The 17,883-nt window shown below is 32.0% G+C and overlaps 1 protein-coding gene across 2 annotated transcripts in view; it reads right to left on the bottom strand.

The window, feature by feature from the left end:
• The window catches only part of LOC145287976 (intraflagellar transport protein 80 homolog), a 510,341-nt gene that overhangs the window by 342,377 nt on the left and 150,081 nt on the right, over positions 1-17,883 (bottom strand). For both annotated transcript variants that reach the window (XR_013869238.1, XM_080135951.1), the window contains exons 8-9: positions 15,550-15,674; positions 10,171-10,344 (exon numbers count right to left, since the gene is read on the bottom strand). Coding sequence is in view for 1 of the 2 variants with exons in the window: in XM_080135951.1 (XP_079992077.1) it covers positions 10,171-10,344; positions 15,550-15,674 (299 nt within the window). In the remaining variant the exon portion in view is untranslated. The remainder of the gene's footprint in view (positions 1-10,170; positions 10,345-15,549; positions 15,675-17,883) is intronic.

Below are 17,883 nucleotides of genomic sequence, written 5' to 3'. Positions count from 1 at the left end.
AAACCATCAGAAATGTTTTGAAAGGAGAGTCTGTTTGAAGGATGGTATCTGGCAGCACAAATGGATGATAGTGTTTGGGACGAATTTGTGCCAGTGAACTCAAAGGATGTGGCATAGACATTTGTCATCAAAAATTTCCAGTCTGCACAGGTCACAAACTCATATTGCTCAGGTTTTGCATCCGTATAGGAGAATGGTGTGAACAAGAGCTTGGTATATTCAAATTTTTGTGCTAAGTCTGATTTCATTTCTGGACCAGAGTTGGGAGGCAGCAAAAGGTGACGCAATTGGTATGTTGATACAGTTGCCAATATCCTCTTCACCTTGGCCTGTTACAGTGATAATAGAACCCAGGTATTTGAAACTTTGAACCTCTCCAAGAATTTCGCTGTTGAAGAAAATTGGTTGTGAATCGTTTGGGGAGAATCCAGTTGCTAGTAATTTTGTCTTTGTTTTGTTATCTTTGAAACAAAAATCTGCATCTGATTAATAGCTGCTCCAATGTCATCAAAGATTTCACCTAGGATATCAACATTATTAGCATAGTCGAGATCAGAGATGCATAGGTCATGGCTCACCGTTACACCTAGGAAATCGGCTAGAGTTAGCGGTGATCCAGTTGATAGCATAGTTGAAGAGCATGGGTGAGAGAACACAGCCTTGACGGACTCCCAAGCATATTTCAAAGAAGTTAGACTCTTTTATATACAAGTAGAAAATAGAGATATATCTGCTAATTCTCTTCAGTGAAGAATAGACAACCACAACAAAAAAACTGCCAATGTTATATTTGTCTATTTCAAAAAGAAAATATTTGGAATTAATTCAAGCATTAGAAAATCTGAATCAAGCATGGTTAAATCTAATTCGGTGAAATTTAACATAGCCAGAAAAATCAAGATTTAAATTAGCTTATATATGGCATTGTTTGAAATATTTCCATTTTTCTGTAGAAAAGTTCTGTTTGTGATTTTGTCATTCAATGAAACAGAAGAATTCAGTTTTGTATCAACAATAGAAATCTTTGCTTCCTTTTTTTTTTCAAACAAAGAATGCAATCAAGTCCTCTTAAATTTTCCCGTTATGTCATATAGAATAAAACGTTCAATCATTTTCTTTCCAAGATATTGATCTAAAAATGTTTTGGATTACGATTTGTGATTTAATTGTTTCTTTCGATTGTATATTTCTTTTCCGATCTGCCAGATCCAATAAATGAATGAAAATATTTAGATGAAACAGAACTACAGAAGCAAAAAAAGGAATGTAACTTTTTCGATTCGTATTTAACTTGTCTTCTTTTTACAGTTGAAACTTAGCTTTCATTCTAATTCCGCATGACGTATCAAGAATATTTGAAAAGCTTGTCTTGTCGTTTCATGATCTTTTAATAATGTCAATACTTTATCTGACCTATAAATAGTAAAAACCGCATGTTATGCCCTTACATTTCTGGAGCAAACATACATTTAATTCTTGCTGCAGTTTAACTGATATCAATACTAATATTTCATGACATCATCTGTCATGTTTAATATTTCAATCAGTGATTCAATTGCGAGAGAAAGTGCAACGATGAAAGCTATTGATCAGCAGTGACTGCACCAGAAGTTTTTGAAGATGCCATATTTGCATGCAAACAGCTGTTTGCTGCTCATCCAACTGGAATCAACGCTGTCATGCAGATTACATTTCAAACAAGTTCACACATTGTCAGTAAAAAGAGGAAGAAGCAATTAGATGATGCATGTTTTATTATTTGAATCTTGTTTGAAACAAAGTTAGAAGCCATTCACTTTTCCACCTTACAATATGCACCTAACCATAGAATTGATCAGCACTTGAACCTCAAAAGCCAAAAAAAAAAAAAAAAAAAAAAAAACGAGTATTAAAATGAGAAAGAAAAAAATAAAAGAGCAAGAGCAGACAGCATACGAATGCACGAATATTGTTGGAAGGAGAAACAATAACTAGAAACAACAAATACACATAGTAAACAACTCTAATGATAAAAAAGAACAGATGTAATAAATTAAGTGTGTGTGTGTGTGTGTATATATATATATATATATATATATATATTTGTTTATTGTTATATAAACATGCTCACATCCCGCTGCTACAAACAGCCACTTGTTTCAATCAAACAACAGATATCAATCGGCAGTGACTCGACTATTCAAATGTTCAATGAATAATCTATATATATATATATATATATATATATATATAGCCATCCACATACAGTACTGTTTTGCTGTTTCACAGCTTGTCAGTGTGGCTAGACAAGCAACTAACTCAAGCCAGGATCGAAACTCAATCACCCAAACGACAGTCTATTTTACTGTTGCACTATACGGCTGCTGCTATGTGAGCAATGAATTAACAATGTTTTGACATTGTCCAAAGTACCTAAGCTCCATTTGTTTACACAAAGAGCATCACTTCATACACTAATGGTAATTTGTATATCACTTCCCAAAATGCTCAGCCTAAGATAGGGACCATTATAGTCATCCACATACAGTGCTGTTTCACAGTTCATCAGTGTGGCTAGACAAGGAGCTACCTCAAGCAAGGTTCGGAAGCCGATCACCCAAACGACATTCTATTTTATTGTTGCACTATACGGCTGCTACCATGCGAGCAGTGAATTAACAATGTTTTGACATTGTCTAAAGTACCTAAGCTCCATTTGTTTACACAAAAAGCATTGCTTCATACGCTAATGGTAATTTGTATATCACTTCCCAAAATGCTCAACCTAAGATAGGGAGCAATATATATATATATATATTCACAAACAATACTTGTAGAGTCAAACAAATAAATAAGATGATAAATCAGCTGAGTTTTTAATGAATAAAAAGAAATTAGAATGGCACTCAGAAGAGTACATACTTTCACCACAGTTAAACAATAAAATTACTAAATTAAATAGAAATTAGCAAAAATAAAATAAATACTTATTATAGGGTATTCATTCAGAAATTTAGGATTTTGAAACCCACATCCTCAGATTTTCTTGTAACTTATATCACAGATGGGCATCATAAAAGCTAAAAATTTCTCAAAATGTGAATATGTAATTCCAAACGGTTTCCAATGTAAAACATTTTCTATATTGCATAAATGTTATTAAATGTCACTCAAGTGACAGTTTATTAATTAGTCTCTTGAATATTTTTAATTTGGAATATGATATAATCCTAAAAATTCATTCAAATAGGTTTTTTGATCGGAGGGATTAAAATATGGCATCAGACTTGCTCAGAAATAAAGCCGTCTATGTGATTTTATCAGATTTTGGAATTTTTTCACACGTGTACAAAAATGGAGTAAAAAAATGATGTGGCTCATATGGTACCAGACGTTTTTCTTTTGGAAATTCATGCAGGCACTATAAAGTATCTTTTGACTACAATTAGTAAAAAGTTCTTGTTTAGCTCACTCAGTGTCCATTCAAAGTTAAATTGTTTTTCTAAATACTAGGCTAAGCAACTAGTTTCGGTATATTATTTTTTTATTATTGAAATCCTATGAGATAAATAAGTTGTACATTTTTATTAATTTATTTGCAAACTGTTATCCTTATCTTCATAGTTGCTGTTTGATGACATTTTCTCTGGCCTTCGTCAGGTGGTTAACCGCAATGGGATAGGAATGTTGAATCCATTAACTCTATCCTCAGTGATCACCACCTTCTATAGTTGTTGTCATCTCATCATGTTTTGGTCAACTAATCCTCTGGCCAGCTGGGTAGGATTGAAACTGCTATCTTCAGTCAATGCTCAATTAGAACCATAGAGATTCAACACCTCTATCTAATGCACCGTGAGTCTATGGAAGGTGGTAATGGGTGAGGATACAGTTAAGAGACACAACATTCCTAGTATCCCGTAGTATTTAACCACCTGACAAAGGCCAGCTGAATAGTTGGACGAATGAAGATAAAGATAACAATCCGCAAATAAATAAATAAAAATATAGTTTGAGTATGTTGATTATCCAATGAAATCACTGTTAAAATTAGTAAATAAAAATGATGCCCAAATACACTGGGTTGATCTTTAATCAAACCATCCATTTTTTTTTTACACTATACTTTCATTTTAATACTTAGAATCAAACACTTTTTACATACAAGATTAATTATTCACAATGTCTTTGTGAATAATACCCATTGTTTGTTACATTAAAATAATACAAAAGGCTTCATTTTCTTTGTAGATTTTGTAAGACATAAATACTCTATTTCGTTGACAAAACAATTAAGATATTTCCTCATAAAGAAGTAAGAAGGGTTTCATTTAGCAGAAGATAAAGGAAAACAATTTGTATGTACACACATACTTGTGCTTGTCTAATAATTATAAGCAACACGTTCACATATTCTTGGTTTGTTTATACAAACTGACAAAAACTGAACCAGCAAAGGTAGAAAATATGAAAAATTGTTTGTAGAGACAAGTAATTGAACTTTAACTTTCACTACAATAAAATGGGGAAAATGCTAAAGTGATGAATCAAAAAGGGAGCAGAATTATGACAAACACGAACCAGATGCCATGGCGTTATTGGCAGCCAGATTGGGCAATCAAGTGTGTATACATATCAAAACTCAAGTGAATATAAATTGATTAGTTTTAATTGCAAAATAGTTTTTAATTTCAACATTTCATAAGGCATCCATCAGATTTTGTTATAAAACATATTTACTTTTTATAGATTCATTCATTTAATTGGCTTTCCAAAAAAAGCTAATATTTTAATTTTAAAGGAGAGGGCAAGGATTCAATGAATGATACAAAAACGAAACACTCCTGGACAATGAAACGTTTGTTTTACATCATTAAAAAACGGATGTTGTACAGTGGATGATGTCACAAAAATGATGCTAAGATATAAATAATGAAGCAAAGAGGATCCTTTATGACATTTTATCTAAACAACCCATGCTTTTGAGTCATCTAATAGATGAACTCTCTAGACAGCTTAGAATTTTGAGCACCTCTAAAACATGTTTGATGTTGTTTGTTACTGTGCACATGGAATGATGTCACAAATGAGTGATGTTATTTGTTAAAACAAAGAGAGAGGAATCGGATAAATTTTGTATGACATCATAATTTATGAATTACTTTGTATTCATGAGAAAGAGGGAGAAAGAGACAGAGAAGGAAGAGCACATAAAAATGAAGGATCATCATTGAGAAAGAAATATATTTATAAATTAATCATGGAAGTGAGAGAAATAGAAATATATGTTGAAAGTAATTATTATTTTCTAGGTGCAACAGGTTATTAGTTATGATTAGAGCTAGGACAACAGCATATTCTTTTCATTGTTTTGACTCTCGAGTGTGTATCCGTTGATATCTTATATGCTTTTGTATAGAGTGATGTGGTTCTCGGTTGATTAACTGTCTAACTTTATCGGATATATATACTCGAGAGTCAAAACAATGAAAAGAATATCCTGTTGTCATAGCCCTAGTTATGATTGAGTTGGCATGACCTTGAGTTCAGTTGGTGCAAGCCTTTTCTAGTCTCACACAAAAACACGTGTTCACATCTCAAGCCATATTTCTTGTCATACACATACGTGCACACAAACATACGTGCACACGTACACACATGTAGATATATTTACGTTCATGTACATACACCCACATTCACGTGCATGCACGCACACGTACGCACACATAAGCAACGTCACTTCCCCTTTCAAAGGAAATCCACACATGCGCAAAAGACCACCGGAAACAACTATAAAAGCAAGAGACAAGCTTTTTGCTGCCCTTTTCCAATTCGGCTTCCGAGCTGAGAGGTCGCCGAACCAGCCGCCTTCATTTCGGCGTGCCTCACGCCACCTGATACTATGTGGGGCAAAAGCTAACAGACAGTAGTACACTTTATACGCTTTCTCTCTCCATGAACTGGATTGACTTTCTCACTCTTTTTTCCCCTTTTGCTTTGGTCAATCAACCAGACAACTCGTATCTACAACTTGTGCCTCAGAACACCTCCACGTAGCTGACTGCTAAGATAGCAGCTTAAATGATGTCAACCCTCTCTCTCTTTCTCTTTCTACATGCCGGACTGCTATTTCTCGTTTCTCTACTTCATTTCCTTTTCTTGCCACGCGCAAACAAACGTTGGTGACCCAAACGTGAGATGAACACCCATTTCCTTTTTTTTCTATACCACCAGTCCCGCAACAAACGATAGTGACACCCGAACGCGGACATGAACATGTGTTATACCTAAAACATTCATTTTTTAACAGAAAATAAACGACATGTTTATTTTATCCAGCAATTGAGTTTTTGTTTCCTTCATTCCATTCGTTTCATTATTTTCTTTTGTAGCGAGTTAGGATATTTATATCCTGGTCCACAACAAGCTGGAGCCCCATACGAAGGTAGATAGCTGATTGGTTAGCTTGATTATGTAACATACAGAAAGGTTTGAGATTACACCAGTAGTTTCAGAATTTATTTTAAATAAATTAAAAAACATTTAAAAACAGAAGGGCTCAGCAAAAAGAAAAGTTTGTAAAATTTATTTTTAAACCGAGTTAAGATTTTTTCGAGATGTGTAAATTCTGGGCAGTTTATTTTGATTAAGCAGTCAATCTTTTTGGGCCTTCTCATTGGCTGTTTTTGGTCACGTGATGTAAGCAGAAAACCCAAGTTTCCTGATTTAGTAAAATTAACAATTATAATCAGATTGGAAAATATTTCCGAGCTGTTAGTTCGGCCATCTTTTAGTCTCCGGAGAGACATTTATACCTCTGTTAAGATGTTTCTTCGTTAAAATCTTTATAAAATGTTGTAACAAGATGATTAATCTCAAAATTGATTCATTTGGGTATGATATCCTTTCATGAAGAAAAAACTTTCTACCGAGAAGATGACCTGGCCAAAAAATTAAATATTATGACAGATTCAAAATATTAAGAAATATTGCAATATTTGTTTTAAAATATTTTGGAAGAGATCCAAAATATTAAAATATTTTCAGTAAACTTTAAATGGAGGTTCCCAGAGGAAACTATCTTTCTAACAGAAGTCCGATATTTTGTAGTCTGTGAGACTAAATTGTTAAAAGGAATATTAATTATTTATTGTAAGAATAAAAAAAAAATAAATAAATAAAATAAAAATAATAATAATAATAATAATAATAATAATAAAAACAAAAAAGAATATAAGAGAATGAAACAAGAAGATTGTTCCAGAGTATTCTCTAAAAAGAAAGTTAACGAAAGGTTTCTTGAGCTCAAATGAATTTTAATTCTTAATATAAATTCAAAGAAAAAGAATATTAAAAGCTATATTTAGCTACTTAGACTTTGTTTTTCAGCATTTTTCCCTTTCAGATTCATAACAAATGTTTCCAGAGAAAAGGGCGCCCCTGAATTATTTTTTCATAAATTTCCTCAGTCTGGCAAGATTTCCAAAAAGAAGAACCCAAAAGAACTATTTTCAATAAACTTTCCGTCAAATTAAAAAAAAAAAAAAACTCTTTTATATAAGAAATTGTTTGCTTCCTTTATTGTAAAGTTTTGTTTTAAAAGCCCAAAAAGATCTTTATGCTAAAAAAATGTTATCTGCTTATTAAAAAAAAAGGAGAAAAGAACAAAGCAAAGAAAATACAAAATTCTTCGCTGCATTGATCCAGAACTTTTTTTTTCTGTAAAAAGCTCAAACTGTGAGTACTTTTTTGATGTTAAAAAGTTGTTTCTTTTTGTTTTGTTTTTTTAACGAATATGGTCTTGTATGCATTGTCTTATTTATTTTTTTGTCTTTTAAAATAAATTTCTTGTTTAACTTTGGCACGGATTATGTAATTATTTAAGCGATTTATCTTTTTTATTCTAATACAGAGAAACAACAAACAGAATTGTTTATTGCAGTAAAAAAACTAAGTTTTCTCAGTAGCTACCAAGATTTTAATTTTTTATTCTAATACAGAGAAGCAATAAACGGAATTGTTTATTGCAGTAAAAAAACTAACTTTTTTCAGTAGCTACCAAGATTTTAATGACGTCAATGCGTTTTATAAAGTTTGAAGAAATAAGAGTATTTAGACCCTTGCAGAGATATTACAGACTGAAGCAATTCCTAGCAATGAAAATAAATATAATTAAGTTTAATAAAAGTGTTAAAGTTAAAATCGTTTTGTCTCCTTTTTTATGAATTTACCAAAACAAAGAACATTTACAAGTAACTTATCAATTATGAATGTATAATGTTACTAGACTAACACACTATCAGAAATCCTCATTCAATCTTCATCCAAACTATTATTCTATGCTTCTAGTAAGATTGAAAATATGTCATATACTATGTGCATCTTTTAGGGTATTAATTCAAACAAACATTGTTCCCCGTAAGGCTGATCTAAGTAATAATCAATATTGTAACATTTCGATATGAGGATCAAAATTGTTACAAATTGATTGAAATATTTTCTTAAGCAAAAAATAGAATCCATTGTGCAAAATCAACAAAACAGATGCAGCAATTATTTACAAAGATTTTTTTTTTATTTCTAAATATGTTTTGCAATAAAAAAAATTGTTTCTAATCGTTTAAGCTGAATTTAAGTAGGTCAAATCTGTTTTTAACTGAGGAATAGAAGAAAATCTACTATCTAATATAATTTTTGACTCTTGCTGAACCGTTTCTATGTTATTAACATAAATACAATACAACAAAAAGATAATAACAAACTTATATAGCAGTCTATGTAAAACTAAACAGGAAATGCTGACTAAGAAATAGAAAAAAGTATACTGTTGTTATCTTTTTGACTCTTCTTGAACTGTTTCTATAGTATAATGATGTACTTAGATGGGTGACTGTTTTGAAATTCTAGATGCTGTATATAAACTGTCTTCACGGTCTCACAAGCCAAGGATCAGTATTGATCTGGTAATACAAAAACATAATAGACAGTCAGGACATTTTGTTATTATCAGTGGCAACTAGCTATTAGTTAGCGAGTCTTGCCAGTTTCATATGACGCTTTTCTAGGTGTCGCCATTCAATCCTAATGTCGGGTCCGTACCGATTGGATTACAGTTACCCAAAGGTGCTGAGTTCAATCCTGAACGAAGGCAGTGAAAAGTAACATTCAAAACAGAGAATTAGCAACTATGTCCCAAAGCCTAGTTGGAGTCTGAACACGGTACCCCCGTAATAATAATAAAGAGTTGGGTTCGAGACTCCTAACAAATGGTTCCCCAGTTCGACACAAAACACCTGATGAAGGCCGGAGGGCAAAACAGCCGAAACGTTGTGACTATAACAACCAAGATGAGGAAGTCAGTCCGACAATCTCAATCAATGAAAACACCTCATCTCAAAAATACAGACAATTACTAGCTATTAGTTGGCGATGACAAATTCAGAAAACAGAATAAACACTTTTGTTACCAAATAAGGAGTCTAATTCGTATACCCTCTTTGAATGGTTTGAGAATCTTGTGACAACATGATATGAGGATGCTTCATTCTATTCTACAACCCAGACTAAATATTCAAAATAATATAGTATTCAAAGGTCAAATAAGATACCCTCAACATGGCTACACCAAAGGAATGGTGAGCCGCCTTCTAGTAATGTTGCCTTAAGTAAAAGCACTTAGCTGGATACTCTACCAGGCTAGATGAATCCTTCTCTTGGAATCTGGCAAGACCAAGAAAAGATCACAAGAAACAAATGCTATAACATAGTTAAGTTGGAGAGGAAAACTAATATTCTTCACAGTTTTACTCAACATCTGAGAATTAGAAAATCTTAAATGAACTCAATATAACTCAAAGAATACAAGTACTAAGTCAAAATAAAAATAAAAACAAAAATAAAAACAAAAATAAAAAATAAAAATTAAGTCAAAATAAAAATAAAAACAAAAATAAAAAATAAAAATAAAAACAAAAATAAAAAATAAAAATAAAAACAAAAATAAAAAATAAAAATAAAAACAAAAATAAAAACAAAAACAAAAATAAAAAATAAAAACAAAAATAAAAAATAAAAATTAAGTCAAAATAAAAACAAAAATAAAAATAAAAAAAAAACAAAAATAAAAATAAAAACAAAAATAAAAATAAGTCAAATGCAAAAACGATTAAAATGAAAGTAAATATTTCTTACCTGTAAATGTAACACTGTGAAGCAGTTGCCACAATCAAATGAGCAAAGGAAAAGGAAACTTTGATAATGCGATTCTGAAAATCCAGGGTTTCCTTTGTGTCATTGAGAACATTCCGCACGTTGATCTGGTTGTTACTGACAACAGTGGCATAAAAATTCTTCCATTCTAGTTGCCTGATATTCAAAAAATATAAATATTTCAGTGAATTATTTACAAAAAAAATAGATACAATTTTTGAAAAAGGACATTTTATTAATTATTATTTGTTGTTGTTGAATAACTTTTAATATTTTTAAAATGAAATCATTCATCCAGAATACAATAGGGTGAACAACTGTTATAAATGAATTGTTTTTTTTAATAGGAGAAGAGGTCAAGAAAAGTTAGTGCTTTAACAATTTTGTTTTTGGTAAATCTTTTTTTCTTGCTTTTCTTTAAATTCTTTACGGTTGCCATGTCATGGGACCACAGATATAATATAACTTTCAGTAATTGACCAACGCCTATTCTTGCATTTCGTATTCTTGCATCAACATGTAAACTTTTCTGTAAGTGTCTTCTTTTGGTCATTATCCTGCACATATAGACACACTTTTTAAAATTTTTTTTCTTTCTTGGAAGAAAGCGATGGCTTCTTTGGGAGATTAAATACATTTACATAGTATGCTGTAATTTATTTCTGATTTAACATTTTTTTTTTCTTGTTTACATAAATTTTACAAATTCATTAAAACTTGTCATTTGCTGACAGCTGATAATTGTGTTGGCATCTTCCAGCTGCTTACTGTAACTTGCCAGAGGATGCCGGCATAAAGTTGTCAGAAATTGGGTCATATTCTGAATAAGTACCTAAATTTTGAATTTGTCAATATCAAATATACATCATTTGTATACTATTTACATATATACACAACAAGCAATAAAATTAAACAAAAGATAAAAATACATTCAGCCATAAAAGATACTTTGAATAAGAATTTTATTTTGTATTCGAATATGGATTTGTTATAGTCATACAAACATTGGCAGCATTGTCTAAAACATGTTAAGTTTTATTCAGATTAGAAAAATTGAAGAGTACAAATTTTAACGTCACAGAATAAATCTATTAAAATCAATGATGTTAAATCACAAGAAATCTAACAATAAACATGCGTTTTTGAATGATAAATTCCATTCACACACAAAAAACATCAGATTCAGAATGCTGCATTTTAATAATTTAAAATTAATAACAGTAACAATCTGAGTACCAACAAAAATGTAAAATAAATTGTTAGAAATATGAGTTTTCTCGACAGATTTGTGTTCCAACCAATCTCTATGGAGTTGAGTGGAGCAATAGGCCACGTGCATTTTTCTTGACAGCCTCAGTCTGTAAATGACAAGCCACACTAGGGACCATTGTGAATTAATTTGGCTTTATAAGCGTCTTTCCATCAACACTATTTGTTATGATTTCATCCAGCCAAGCCAGTAGGACATTCAATTGAATTTCCATTTGCATATTTGTTTAAAAAAAAAAAGACATTTTATTAATAAAATATTATTTGTTCTTATTTAATGATAAATAAATATTTATTGGAATTTTAGAAATAATAAGTTCAATGGTATCTGATAACGATCAATGAATTAAAAATATTTACAAAAGTAATAAAGGGTGGAACAATAAATTTGCCGCCCTAAAGAAAACAACGGCTTTATTTTAAAACTTTTATTGAAAAAAAAATCAATTCAGTTAACTTGATTATGTAGTAGAGCTGACGTCTATTCAATGTAGCCACCTTCAGCCTAAATCATCGCCTCGATATGGGTCCTGAAATGGGAGCATGCCTTTTTCACAAGTGTCGATGGGAGCTCGGCAAATACACAGCGAATACGAATGGCGGCAATCAGGCTGGCTTTGGTGTTATGGGAGGTCATATTGGTTATGTTCTCAATGTATGACCAAACGAAGTAGTCCAACGCGTTCAGGTCAGGGGAAGAGAGTTCCAAAGTCAGAGTACTCCTTCTGAAGCCAAGTGTGTCTGGTGCCTATAGGACCTACACTTCCAAGTCCTTCTTCACACATACACTTTCAGCTGTGTGTGAGACGCCTAAATCTCTGGCAATAGGCTGCTAGGGGGTTTCATCAATGATTGCCTGGACCTTTCCGATGAACTCATTGGTTTGGGTCTTTCTTGTGGTGTCCCCTTCACCACCTCCAAAGGGTCTTCCAATACGTTGAGCCGTGCCCTCATGCATTGAACCACCTGGACTTGCATTTTGAGGGTGCTAGCAATGGTCCTGTTGTCAAAACTTGGATTGGTAGAGAGCATGAGTTGTACAGTAGCGCATCTCTGATCTTACTCGTTGAACTGTGTCACTTTCAGATATGATAGAAGGCTTCTATCATTCATGATTTGTACACAACTGGCCTAGTAGATGGTCTATAACAAAAAAGAAAACTGATTTTCATCAAAGAGAAATGGAATCATATTGTCTTTTCTAGAGCAACAATTTTATCATTCCACCCTGTACATGCTTAAATGAGTAGTGGTTTATTATATAGTACTAATTTGTAATTAAAATCCAATTCTTTGATTTTACAAGGTCATAAAGGGACAACAGCTTTCAAAAATTTTTAAGTTAAATTTTATCAAGATATGTTTTGGTTCCAATGGCTTAGTGCCACATTCAAGGTGACATTGACCAAAATATTGTGAAAATAATAAGATGAGAATTGTAGTTTGAATAATCCAAACACAATAATAGATTTTCCTAACTTTTTCTTTTCTCTTTCACTATGAAGATTTTAATCAAGATGTATATTAATGAGTATTTTGACTTTCTAGTTATCAAAGGATATTCATAAACTACTACTACTACCATAAACTAGCAAAATAGTTGACAGGAGGGAGGATCATTTTTATTTTATTTATATATATATATATATATATGTAAATGATGACTTTGCTAATAAACAGTTGATTGTGAACATTTTTTGTTGATATATGCTATCTTCAAGGAGGTAATGCTTGGGAGGATAATTTATAACAAAACAAAGCCTACAGTACTCCTCTACTTCCAAAGAGGGGAAATAATGTCTGGGAAGATGGTATGATGATCACATAACAGATATTATACTAAATCCCTGCTCCACTAAATTGAACATTAAAAGGACAAATTACATATTAATCGAACTAATAGTATAGCCTTGGATTCAGACAGATACTAAATCTCCATTAGTAATAGATAGAAGATAGATAACAATGGCAGTCATTTTGCTGCAGCCATAATAAAGTCTTACAAATATCATTGTAAACAAACATCTCAAAGTCGTGCCTGCGCCTCGACAGCCCGTTGTTCAGAACACCGGTTTTCTAAACCACAAGCTGTGACTTCAAATCTAAGACATGGAGTTTGAGTGATATTGGTCTTGCTTTTAAAAGTAACGTGAAAGTTATATTGGTAATTTATCCATAATACATTTAATAGAAGCAGTAGTATAGTCCCAACTTCAGATAGACATCAACTCTTACTAGTAATAGATATAAATGGAAAAGTGTCCAAAGAGATAGAGGAAACTATAGATTTTTAACAAAAAGTGGATGGTTAGAATTATTATCTATGTACAATAAATTATGGTTCAGTTTCATGATATGCTCATATGTGTTATTAACCAAATCCAATATAAATAAATCAGAAGTGTCCAAAAATATTGATATTTAAAGATTATGTCATTTCTAATAATATGATATTCATTTCAAAGTAATTAAGTACTGATGACATATAAAATAAACTTTTCAGCCCAATGTTATAGAGATGTTAGGTTGAAGAGGGATTGTTTCAACTGAAAATTAGATTGAAAAAAGAGGCAGGATGTTCCTATAAAAAAAATGTCAATCTCTTTATCTTGTACACACTATCTAATCACTCTCATAAATTTTTATATTTTTTGGCAGAGTTAGTCAGTGATATTGTTGAATATGCCCCAAAAAATAAAATTGGAGGTCCAGATTCCTAAAAATTATAATTTTGAAAAAAAAGAAAAAAAAAGAAGGCATATTTGTCATTATATCGCGAACTAGAAGCATACCAATCCTATGATGGCTAAGAATTCTCTGAAAATAAAAGTTTTGCACCAATTTTATTAAATCAAAATATATTGCTACTAAACCTCATGTTTAGAATCCTTATTCCAATTTTGATCAAAATCCATCACATGATTTTTATTTTAGAAAATGTCTAACATTAAGGCCTAAAGAAGAATATTAAGGCCTAAGAAGAATTAAAATAGAGAATATCTTGCTTAATTGGTGTCTAATGAATGAATGTCAATTACAACGCAAATTTGGAAGGCATGCATTTTCAAATTTGAAATTGTTTTAGTATTACCCTGCCCCCACCCCCGAAAAACCCTCGAAAATAATTAACATAAACTGAAAATTTGAGAATATTTATTAACTGATGCCTAATACCTATTGTTAAAATTTCACAAAAATCAAGTATCTGAATTTTTACTAAAGGGATTCTACATTCCTTTTTACCTCATTTGCATAAGACTAAATATAGTTCACATTTTTACCCCTTACGCCCACATTATAATCAGTTAATTAGTTTGGAGTGAATACTGTACACAGAAATATACAAGCGTTTAAGTAGATACACATCTCTAACTTTTATATAGAGATTCAAATGAAGATTCTAATGAATCCGAGACAAAATTATGGAATTTTATTCCATTATTGGCTATAATGGACAAACTTTGGTCACTTTTAACCACACTTGCAAGTCTGATTAAGGAGAATAGAAAGCAAACCTTGAATTTACTTTTGAAAGCATCATGATTTTTGTTTTCCTTATTTTGTCCTTTAAGTCTTCAGATCCCATGAACAATGTTTCTGACAAAGGTAGAAAAATTGCTGTTTTCTGTGTCATAATCTATCCATCTCACACATATAGTTGGCTGGTTTTGAGCTTGAAATAGTTTTTTTTTTTTTTAGCTCCTTACATCAAGTGGCTTCATGCCTTGTCTAGAGCGATTTTTATTTAAAAAAAAAATGACAATGTTAGCGATGCACTTATAAAGCAAATAATGTTTGATTTCTATTATGACAAATATACTTTTGAACCTCTTTTAATACTATGTAATATATGTAGAGCCAGTATAAAAAAAGAAACAATTTTTTTTAAAAATAAATAATAAAAAATCAAGAAAACTACCACAATGTTATTCTCCAAGTTGTTTGTATAAGATTATCCAATGTTTAATTGTTCATATTAGGTGTTTGTATTAGAATGCAACGAATACATGAGATTTTATTGACTTTTAATAATAATTCATAAGAAATCTGATACAGCTACATTACTTGTAAGGATGTAAATTTTATTCCTACCTGTCAACTATGTGTCCAATAATGACATGGCCATTGCCGCAAGCTCCAGAGATCTGAGTTCCATCAGAAGACCAGGCCAAAGAGAAGATGCTTCCTGTGTTTGGCTTTTCCAATGTATATGACCACTAAAAGAAAAGAGAAAGTACACATATTCAAAATTAATTCTTGTTAATAATAAAAGTATGAGTTAATCCAATAGTAACCAAGTCTTGTTTGTTTTGTTTTACAGCATATCAACTCTTTTTCAGGTTACGTGATGCCAAATCGAGTCAATTTGATAAAAGTGTTTGATGTTTCAAGTTCTTAATATTTTCAACTATTTATTCATGATGTTTGTATTAATTAGGTACTCATTATAATTAATTGTACTCATCATATAAATGGATGAGTATACAACTGGATGCAGTTTCACTTCATACTCAGAACCAATTCAAAACTCATAAATAGAACCCTGACAAGCACTACCAGGGTGGATTTGGGGTATTAATACCAACAAATTGATTGACCCCCACATTCGCTAAAGTTCTGAAATTCAGATCTCACCACTAGATGATGAACATCATGTTCATCAATAATATACGATTAGATTAAGTTCACCAAAAGAGATAAGAAGGGTGACCTAACACTAGTCTACATTATCAAAATTGATGGAGTCTGGTCATTGTTTAGCCCTGAATTATGTAATCTAGCCTACTCAGGTCAACAAGAAACTGCTAACATGGCTCAGTATGAAACAAGAATAAAAATATTTGGATATAAAAGCAGTTGCTAGAGAAGAGCGTCAGATGCTTTAGGAGACAGTATGATATGTCACACAAATTAGTAAGATTTTGTCAATGTTGGCTTGGATCGTTGGGATTTTTTCCACCCCCGCCCCACCTCACAAAAAAAAAATTTAGAAAAATTGGTTTTATTTGTTTGAAAACAGAATAAATTTTAGAATATTCATTCTAAAATATGGGTGGGTGGGACTTAGTTGTAGTTTTAATGATCTTCCAAGTCACATCCTTACATCATTCATACACATTTATGCTGATGGCACTACTATCTATGGTAACACATCTAAGACCGTAAACGAATAAGTTCTCTCTGATTCTCTCTCCTCTGATCTTGAGCAAGTGCTCCAATAAGGAAAGAGGTGGCTGATTACTTTTAATGCATCTAAAACCAAGCTTTTATCTTTACATCATCAATGCTCTGATCCCCATCTGGCATCAATTGAAATGAATGGCTCTCGTCTTGGGGAGGCCTCATGTTTTGACAAGCTTCTGGGCTTGACCTTTACTCCTGACCTAAAATGGAACACATACATCGTCTATTGCCAAGGCTGCTGGAAAAATGGTGGGATCCTTCTTTGAATCCAGTAGATATCTCACTGCTGATGCAATTCTCTATCTACATAAGAGCCAGGTACATCCAAGCATGGAGTACTGTTGCCACATTTTGGCAGGAGCTGCTAGAAAGGACTTATCCTGCCTTGATAGAGTTCAAAATAGACTTCGTAGCCTCGTAGGGGATGTCCTTTTCTCTTCCCTGCAACCTCTTTCTCACAGAAGAAATGTTGCGAGTTTGTCTCTGATTATTTTCATGGCAAGTACTCAACTGAGCTTCAATCTATGGTCCCCCCTCGCCAAACATTCACAAGAAACACCCGTCTAGCAAAAAACACTATCAATAATTTCCCCCACTCTTTATCTGTGCCTAAAACTAAACATAGATTCCATGAACAAAGCTTCTTTCTTAGAACTGCATGCCTATGGAATTGTCTTCCGTTTTCCTGCTTTCCAGCTGACTACAATATGGTTGTCTTCAAGTCTAACGTAAACAAGTTTTTGATGAGCCGTTCCATATAAGTTAACAAATTTACCGAATTCCCATTAATAACGATTACTATATTGTCCAATTTCCACTGTCCACTCTTTAACTCTTATCCTCGAATAGCCTCTTGGCCTTGATAAGTGGTGATACCTATGTAAAAAAAAATAAATATAAATAAATTAAAAAAATAAACTACAGAAAAAGAAGCTTGAGAAATCAATTTTATTTGCTTGAAAACGAGACTACCTCACGCAGATTATTCACATTACTGTTCTCACCTTAGATGTTATTCTTACATTTCAGACAATGTAATCATTGACTTTCTTAAGGTGCATTTTGTCAAACTCAGGAACCTATACGTTCAACTTTTTTGCATGTATTTGCTTGTGCTGTTTTTCTGGTGCCATTTATAGCTGTGCCATTTTTACCATGTATCATTATAAGAACATCAAAATACCGTCTATATTTGTTTTTACTCATGAAAAAATATAACTTTGCATAAATTTGCTAGGTAAC

The sequence above is a fragment of the Euprymna scolopes genome, chromosome 11, assembly GCF_053919585.1.
Source record: "Euprymna scolopes isolate OS-2025 chromosome 11, ASM5391958v1, whole genome shotgun sequence".
Lineage (NCBI taxonomy): Eukaryota > Metazoa > Mollusca > Cephalopoda > Sepiida > Sepiolidae > Euprymna > Euprymna scolopes.
This window is presented reverse-complemented; position numbering and strand designations above follow the sequence as displayed.